This window comes from Glycine soja, chromosome 20 (assembly GCF_004193775.1).
Source record: "Glycine soja cultivar W05 chromosome 20, ASM419377v2, whole genome shotgun sequence".
NCBI lineage: Eukaryota > Viridiplantae > Streptophyta > Magnoliopsida > Fabales > Fabaceae > Glycine > Glycine soja.
In genome coordinates, this window is record NC_041021.1 from 49,018,349 (window position 1) to 49,027,551 (window position 9,203).

Genomic DNA, 9,203 nt, shown 5'->3' on the forward strand with positions numbered 1-9,203 from the left:
TGATGGAATTAAGAGGAATTATACGACGTGGATATGGCATGGTGAAAGACAGACATGCAGAGTGGGCAACAATCCGAACCGTTGATGTAGAAATGGGAGATCGCTTGGAGGATATGATTCGTGACCTTGGACAAGAGTCTTTTCAGCAAGCAATGCCCCTATGTATGATACATTACAAACTGATTCAAAAAAACTTTGTATCCGGGGCAAGAATTCGTTGACGCTGTTGTCGGCAGTTTTAAGTCTGGTTATATCAAAGCCAGATATGGTGGAGTGACAAAAGCTTTAGTTCACTGCTTCAAGTAGTGCACGACATGCTTCCAGAGGAAAACACATTGCCTAAAGTTACTATCAAGCAAAGAAAATATGTGTCCATGGGTATGGAGTATCAGAAGATTCATGCTTGCCCGAATGATTGCATATTATACAGACATCAATTTCAAGAAATGTCAAAATGCCCTAGGTGTGGGGTATCACGGTTACAAACTCAAGGATGATGAGGAGTGTAGTAGTGATGAAAACTCAAACAAGGGCCCCCCAGCGAAGGTGTGTGGTATCTTCCGATCATTCCAAGGTTTAAGCGTATGTTTCTAATGGAGACGACGCAAAAGACCTTACATGGCATGCAAATGAGAGAAACTGTGATGGAATGCTTCGTCATCCGGCTGATTCCTTGCAATGGAAGAAGATAGACCGTTTGTATCCGGATTTTGGCAAAGAGGCAAGAAATCTTAGGCTTGGACTAGCCACTGATGGAATGAATCCATATGGCAGTTTAAGCACACAACACAGTTCGTGGCCAGTTTTGCTAGTGATTTACAATTTGCCTCCTTGGTTGTGTATGAAACGAAAATACATGATGTTATCTATGATGATAACGGGCCCAAGACAGCCAGAAAATGACATCGATGTTTATCTCAATCCTTGATTGAAGACCTTACAAAGTTGTGGGACGAAGGAGTTTTAGTGTTTGATGGGTTTCGAAATGAGACATTTAATTTACGTGCAATGCTTTTTTGTACCATTAATGATTTTCCAGCATATGGGAATTTGAGCGGTTACAGTGTTAAAGGCCATCGTGCATGCCCCATCTGTGAAGAAGACACAAGCTACATACAACTGAAACATGGAAGAAAAACAGTTTACACTAGGCATCGACGTTTTCTTAAACCTCATCATCCTTACCGACGATTGAAAAAAGCATTTAATGGAAGTCAAGAGCATGAAAATGCACCGGTACCGTTGACTGGTGACCAGATTTTCCAGCGGGTTCAACACCTAAATACAATATTTGGAAAGGTCCAAAAGAAAGACAAAAATAAGACTTGCATATGGAAGAAAGGTCGATTTTGTTTGATCTTCCGTATTGGGTTGATCTAGATGTTAGACATTGTATTGATGTTATGCATGTGGAGAAAAATGTATGTGATAGTCTCATTGGGACGCTCCTTAACATTCACGGCAAGACAAAAGATGGTTTGAATACTCGTCAAGATCTAGCTGAGATGGGTATTCGAGCGTCGTTACATCCAAGGTCTGATGGTAGAAAAATATACTTGCCTCCAGCTTGTCATACTTTGTCCAGAAAGGAAAAGTTCAGTTTTTGTCAATGCCTACGACGGGTCAAAGTTCCACAAGGATACTCTTCAAATATTAAGAGCCTTGTGCATTTGAAGGATCTTAAGTTGGTAGGCTTAAAGTCTCATGATTGTCACGTCTTGATGCAACAATTGTTATCGGTGGCCATACGAGACATTTTGCCTAACAAAGTCAGGCTTGCCATAACTCGGCTGTGCTTTTTCTTCAATTCTATATGTAGCAAAGTTCTTGATCCTGTGAAGTTAGACGAACTGGAAATGAGGCTGCTATTATATTGTGTGAGTTGAAGATGTATTTTCCGCCTGCATTCTTTGACATCATGGTTCACTTAATTATTCATCTAGTCAGAGAAATCAAATGTTGTGGTCCTGTTTATTTGCGGTGGATGTATCCGGTTGAGCGATACATGAAGATCTTAAAAGGGTATACCAAAAATCTACACCGTCCTGAAGCATCTATTGTTGAAAGGTACATTGCAGAAGAAGCCATTGAATTTTGTTCAGAGTACATTGAAAAAGCTAAACCTGTTGGGCTTCCCGAGTCTCGGCATGACGAAAGAGTAAGAGGTAAGGGTTCAAGAGGACTGCATGTCATCACTCCAAGTGTAGAAGATTTGCAACAAGCTCACTTGTATGTGTTGAATAATAGTAATGAAGTTTTGCCATACATAGTTCGTCATGAAAATTTAGTCAAACAAAGTAATCCAAAATGTCGAAGAACTCAGTGTTGAAAAAACATAACAAAACTTTCCTAGATTGGTTTAAACACACAATCTTGGCTGATGATAATGCTTCTGAAATGTTGAGAAAGCTAGCAGATGGACCTAAAAGAAATGTTATAACTTGGCAAGGATATGATATAAACAAGTATTCCTTCTATACAAAAGCACAAGACCAAAAAAGTACAATGCAAAACAGTGGGGTTACCCTAAGGGCTGAATCTCAACACTTCGCTAGTGTACATGATGACAATCCTTGTGTAGCTTTCATCCCTTACTTTGGTTTCATTGAAGAAATTTGGGAGCTTAACTATGTCAAATTCACTGTCTGTGTTTTCAAATGTAAGTGGGTTGACAGTAATACCGGTGTGCGGACCGATGATGTGGGATTTACGTTGGTGGATCTTAACAAACTCGCATACCAGAATGATCCTTTCATTATGGCAGAACAAGCGAAACAAGTATTTTATGTCGAAGACCCTTGTGATCAAAGGTGGTCAGTGGTTTTACATGGAAAAACAATAGGTGTCAATGTTGAAGATGATTATTCATACATTGATACTTATGTTAGTCCTTTGTCCACACAATTGTCACCTAATGTCATCGGAGAAGAAACTGACGATGTTCATGCTAATCGTAATGATCACGATGAAGGAGAATTAATTAACATCGTCTAATGTAATTTTTTTTTATTTTGTACTTAATTTCAATTCATTTAATTACATTCATACGCATTTATTTTTTATAACATATTGAATTAATGTTTTTTTTTTCACAGCCAAATGGCTACACAGTTAAACTCTCCTCCGCCTCCTCCTCCTTCTACTGGTGTAACATCGCATTCGTCGTCACCACCATTGAAGCGGAATAGAAAGGCCTCACGCCTAAGATTATTGGCGACTAGACCAGTTGGGGCAGAGAGACCCCTTGTCCATGTGGATCCTGTTACTGGCAAAGCAGACGGTCCCACAGCAAGAAATTTAGAACATATTTAGGGATCGTTGCTCGTGATAAGGTGGATGTCACATACGAAAATTGGAAGCATGTCCCTATTACTCAGAAGGATTTGATATGGGAGGATATTCAGGTATCATGTATTATTTCATGTTCCATATTGTTTGTTAGCCAAATATTTGAATTTAGTATTAATAAAACCTAATTTACTCTTTGTTAGGCTGAATTTGATATCCCTGAAGCATCTGATTTAAGGACAAAAAAGAAAATACTTCAGACTGTGGGGGAGCGGTGGAGACAGTTTAAGTCTGATTTGACGTCGAAATGGGCACTTGCAGCTGACAAGGATAGTGTTGATGACACTGTATGCAAAATGTACGGCATTAGCAAGGAGAAATGGACCCAATTTTGCCAGAGCCGTAGAGACCCTTCATGGGAGGTAACTAATTTGGGATTTTCATTTTTTAACTTTAAATGAACTTATTATAATACATTGTAATCATGAGTTTCATTAATGTTTCATTTTTACAGAATGTTCGAAAAAAAGCACAAGCTGTCCAAAAACAAAACACTGCCCCTCACGTGATGTCTCGTGGGGGTTATGAATATTTAGAAAAAAAGTTGATGGATGAGAAGAGAAAGAAAAAACTAGAGGAAACAACTCAATCCGGAAGCACTGACACCGTCATTGATCCTCCATCTCCCATCAAACGACACGTGAAGTGGAAGCTAGCCCGCACCAAGAAAACTGGTGACATGACATCTGAAGCAGCAAAGGAAATTGCTGACAAGATTGTAAGTCACTTTCAATTCATAATTGTAATTATTTTTTTATTGTGTGATTAAGTATAGAATAAATGTGTTCTTCACAGGATGCGCTTGAGGAGCAGGCCTCACAGGGTTCCTTTGTTACCCATGGACGTCATGATATACTGACTGCTGCCATTGGGCGACCAGAACACCCTGGTCGTGTGCGTGCTGTAGGAGCCGGTATAACCATCAAACAATACTTTGGATCAGCTTCAAGGACCTCCTCCATTGCTCCCGAATACCTGCAACAGTTGACGCAACAAATCAAGGACCAACTAGAGGATTCAATCACAGAAAAAGTCACTCGACGGCTAATGTTATCCCTCAGCCAAATGCAATCACAGGGACTCGCACTGCCTCCTGAACCTGATGTTGGTCCTTCAGCTGCTCGTGTCAGCACAAAGGAGAGTTGTGTTGATCCCTCAGGGAACGATCTAGACACCGGTGACTCATACAAATGTGGGTTGTATATTGAAGAATATCCTTCTCGCCTGGTTGCCCTGGGAAGAGTTTATGAGGGATCTACAACAATTCACAACATTCCTTTGCTGCATGATCAAGTTAAGGTTGGTGTTGAGGAGATTAGAGATGTAGATGCTCCCATTCCTGTACCCACTAAAGAGGTTAAGGTCGTGGGACAGACTCTTAACACATTCCTTGCTTGGCCGACACATCTAGTCAAGCGTTTATCAGAACAGGTATTTTAGTGTCATTAAATGCTTATTTTTCCAATTAAAATGTTTACTGTGATTAAATTATGTCAATTAATTATGTTGGATAAACAGGGAGCTGTGAGACCCGCGAAACCTGCAGATAGGCCGGATGATGAGGTCGATGATCCGCTATATCTAATGACATTGACCATTCCACAGCTTTTTCTGAAGCCATTGCAGGTTATGTGGGATGCTACCTTGTTTGGCCTATTTAATGAAAACTTTCCCTTGTACATAAAGCATGAAGATCTGTCTGAAATTGCACATGGTGGTCAATGTCTCAGCATATCTGTTATACAGTTGTGGATTCTGTAAGTCAATTTAGATTATTGTTAGTTACCTAATTTATTGTTTTACCTTCATGCATAATTTACTTTGTGTTAACAATAATAGGCATATGACTGAGACAAGTATGCGAGCTGGGAATATCGATGTGTATGGATTCCTCGAGCCACAGTCTATCCAGAGATCTGGCCAATCACAATTTGAATCAGAAAATTACATTAAGAACTGGATGCAAAATTCAAAACGAGATGTGTACCTAGGAGCCTACTTGAATGGGTAACTTAAACTCAACAAATGAATTTAAATAATGTATAATAGTATAATAACATATATTGGTCTCCACTGCAGTGCACATTGGCAAATGGTCGTCATTTTGCCTAAGGAAAATGTTGTCATTTGGTTTTGTTCGTTGCATAATAAGCCAGACAACTACCTCAAAGGCATAATTAATAGGTCAGTGTTGTTTTTTAATATATTTGCATTAGCATTAGTCAGGTAAATCAAAATTTTAAATGTACAATAAGAATCTATGTTTGTATTCAATAGTGCTTTGAAAGGACTTGACGATACTCAACAAAGTAAATCCAAGACTCCTGCTAGGTGGATTGTTGTTAAAGTAAGTTATTTAAACAATATGTTTTCACTTATATTTTAGTATTGTGTAGACTAATTTGTACTGAACGTTGCATATCTAAATTTCATAATGTATTTAGTGTAATAGACAAAAAGGAAGCACTGAGTGTGGGTATTACGTCATGCATTGGATGTCAACTATAATCTTAGGAAATTTCCAGAATAATTGGGAAATGGTAATTTTTAATTCACCAAATTTCATATTATTATGATTGCTAATATATTATTAACTTATGTTTTATTATATCATGCAGTATTTCACTGATCCTAGACCATTGGAACCAGAAAGATTGAAGGCGCTTCGCAACCAGTGGGCAAAGTACTATTTGAAAGTGAAAAATGAAACTTAGGATGTTTAGACAATCTTGTAATTGTAGTTTATATTTACTTACTTAATTTACAATTCATGTCTCAACATTAAATATGTTTTAAATTCATAGTAATTAGTAAATTTCTTATTGAATTTTCTGGTAAAAACTGTTTCAAAACAGAATGAAAATTATATGTTGTGTGGTCTGATTTTAAAATTTGCAGGTTATTTTTGGGATTTATTGAAAAAACAGACATCATGTTAAAAATAAATTTCTAAAACAACATCGGTCTTTAAAAAAACTGATGTGAAATGTTACTTACAACATCAGTTTTTTTAAAAACTGATGTTAAATGTCACTTACCTCAACATTTTTTAACATCGGTTTTTAAAAAAACTGATGTTGTAAGTAACATTTCACATCAGTTTTTTTAAAAACCGATGTGAAATGTCACCTACAACATCAGTTTTTTAAAAACCGATGTCAAATATCACATTTAACATCGGTTATTTTAAAAACCGATGTTACATGTCACTAACAACATCAATTTTTTAAAAATCGATGTTGATTTATAGATTTATAACTTTTTTTTCTTCATAATTCATATCATATAACATCGCCTATTTAAATAACTGATGTTAAATATCACTTACAACATCAGATTTTTAAAAATCTGATGTGAAATGTTACTTACAACATCAGTTTTTAAAAAACCGATGTCACATGTCACATTTAACATTGGTTATTTAAAAAACCGATGTTAAATGTCACTTACAACATCAGTTTTTTAAAAAACCGATGTTAAATGTCACTTACAACATCAGTTTTTTAAAAAACCGATGTTAAATGTCACTTACAACATCAGTTTTTTAAAAAACCGATGTTAATTTATAGATTTATAATTTTTTTTTTCATAATTCGTATCATATAACATCGCTTATTTAAATAACCGATGTTGTATTTATTAGTTAACATCGGTTTTGAAAAACCGATGTTAATGATACTACTTTCCACATCGGTACTTTCAACATCAATTAATAACCGATGTTGAAAGTCTTAAATAACCGATGTTAAAACCTTATTTTCTAGTAGTGTAGTAACAATTTACCGATAAAAAAAATATGCTCAACATGTAATATGCAATTTTTTTAAAAAAATAGACAATTACGTTTTCATAATTTAGTAAGTGAAAAATTCACAATTTTAAAAATCCTCTTTGTATACAAATTAAATTAATTATTTTGGATAAAAACACGAGAGAATTATTTCTTAACGAGAGAATTATTAACTTCCGTGAGAAAATTGACATCTAAAAAAAAGAATATCAAAAGCCGTCATGCTTCTTGATTGCTGTGTTGTGATTAGTTTAATGGATTACCATCTATAAAAGTTGTACACAAAATAATCCACCAATAATTTATTTTACAATCATGGAATAGATAGGGTGAATCCGTTGCTGACAAAAGTTAAATTCGCTATTAGTATGCGAATGGATTTATTCAGCCATCGCAATCACCTGGTTTACTTTATTTTCATTTTCAAGCATACCTACCTTCTCACTGGCCAAAAGAAACATATAATTTCAATTTACACTGCTTATTCAAAATTGAAATGATAGCTTACTTTCTCGATATGGTATTTACACAAATAAAACAAAAGCAATTTTTTTTTTAAAGAAGCAAAAGCAATATTTCTCAATACTTAAATCACGGTATATTCTTAACAGATAAGATTGTAATATGATGACTATATATTTTTTTCTATTTAATTGTTGATTTTTAAGAAAAAAATTGTTTTTATCTGTTATTTTTAAAATTTAAGATAATTTTTTTTATCAATTATACACCTTACATTACACTTAATATCATATTATATATATATAAAAGAAATAGAGGGGGTAAAAATTTGACCTGAAAATTAACGACGGACGGAGTATTAGCTAGTGCTTATGCATATTAATTTAACGGCAAAAAGAATGAAGGAAGATTGAGTGGTTAGTGCGCCTCTGAGCTGCCAAGATTGACGAATTGGCCATGAGACGAGAGTCTTGGCAGCCTCATCGTTTTATAAATATGGCTTAGATTTGTTTAGGTACAAATCTCGTTGGGTTCAGATTGTTTTTTAATCTGTATATTATATAGAAAGATTCATAAAAAATGAATGACTAATCTCCTAGGACTGCCTACCTTTACTATATATAGGTAGAACAGGCTCTAGTCTGTTAGACACAAAAACTAGAACAAGATAATTAAGAAGGTAGAGAGTAGAGAATGCGGAGCGGCTTAAGATTGTTGGGTGTGGTGTGGTGTGTGATGATGGCAACAAGAACGAGAACAAGAGTGTTAGTGAGTGGTGAGAGTGCGAAGAACGTGAGGGCTACATATCATTTATATAACCCTGAGCAGATTGGTTGGAACTTGGTCACTGCCAGTGCCTACTGCGCTACATGGGATGCCAACAAGCCCTTGGCTTGGCGTAAAAAATATGCATGGACTGCTTTCTGCGGACCCGTTGGGCCTCGTGGCAGAGAATCTTGCGGCAAGTGCTTGAGGGTATGTATTACTAATTAATTTATGCATGATGATGATTTTTAATATTAAGAAATTGTACGTGCTGCTAATTAATCAGGTGACGAATACCGGAACTGGGACTGAGGCTACGGTGAGGATTGTAGATCAGTGTGCTAATGGAGGCTTGGACTTGGACGTCAACGTGTTCCGACAATTGGACACTAATGGAGTCGGGAACCAGCAGGGTCACCTTACTCTCAACTATCGTTTCGTCAATTGCGCTGATTGACGAAATATCTCTCATCTCAGCTATCTCTATGACTACACCATCAATAAAATAAAGCGCTGTTGGAATTAAATTCAAATTAAACAAACGGTGCTATTCGGAACTACTTCTTCTTCCCTTCCCTCATCTGCTATATATAACTTAATTGCCACGTATTTTGGCTCTGGCGGTAGGTAGCCATAAGCAAAACTTCTATTTCAGACATTAATTAAACAAGTAATATATAGCCCCGCATATATATACATATATATACACACACGCAGCAGAGCACCATAAAACGATAATCTTTGTGAGCGTCAATGCTCTAGGGTGGAAAGAAACTGATCCAGTAAAAAAAATAGCCGCGATTACGTTTATCATATTCTATATACTCATGCAGTATGA

General features: G+C 36.2%; 2 protein-coding genes and 1 long non-coding RNA gene across 3 annotated transcripts; all 3 read left to right on the forward strand.

Annotated features, from left to right (window-relative positions):
• The first annotated feature begins 3,644 nt into the window (after positions 1 to 3,644).
• On the forward strand, positions 3,645 to 5,744 carry LOC114402198. Its single transcript, XM_028364696.1, has 6 exons — positions 3,645 to 3,710; positions 3,908 to 4,066; positions 4,144 to 4,779; positions 4,867 to 5,105; positions 5,188 to 5,250; positions 5,735 to 5,744. The coding sequence occupies exons 1-6, from the start codon at positions 3,645 to 3,647 to the stop codon at positions 5,742 to 5,744; spliced, it is 1,173 nt and encodes a 390-aa protein (XP_028220497.1).
• Positions 5,745 to 5,829: 85 nt separating this feature from the next.
• LOC114402523 lies at positions 5,830 to 6,189 on the forward strand. Its single transcript, XR_003664454.1, has 2 exons — positions 5,830 to 5,888; positions 5,967 to 6,189. It is a non-coding gene; the product is annotated as an uncharacterized LOC114402523 (long non-coding RNA).
• A 1,962-nt stretch (positions 6,190 to 8,151) lies between these two features.
• On the forward strand, positions 8,152 to 8,925 carry LOC114402522 (pathogenesis-related protein PR-4-like). The gene is made up of 2 exons (XM_028365128.1): positions 8,152 to 8,575; positions 8,652 to 8,925. Exons 1-2 carry the CDS (start codon positions 8,294 to 8,296, stop codon positions 8,820 to 8,822), a joined length of 453 nt encoding a protein of 150 aa, XP_028220929.1. The 5' UTR covers positions 8,152 to 8,293; the 3' UTR covers positions 8,823 to 8,925.
• Positions 8,926 to 9,203: the final 278 nt, after the last annotated feature.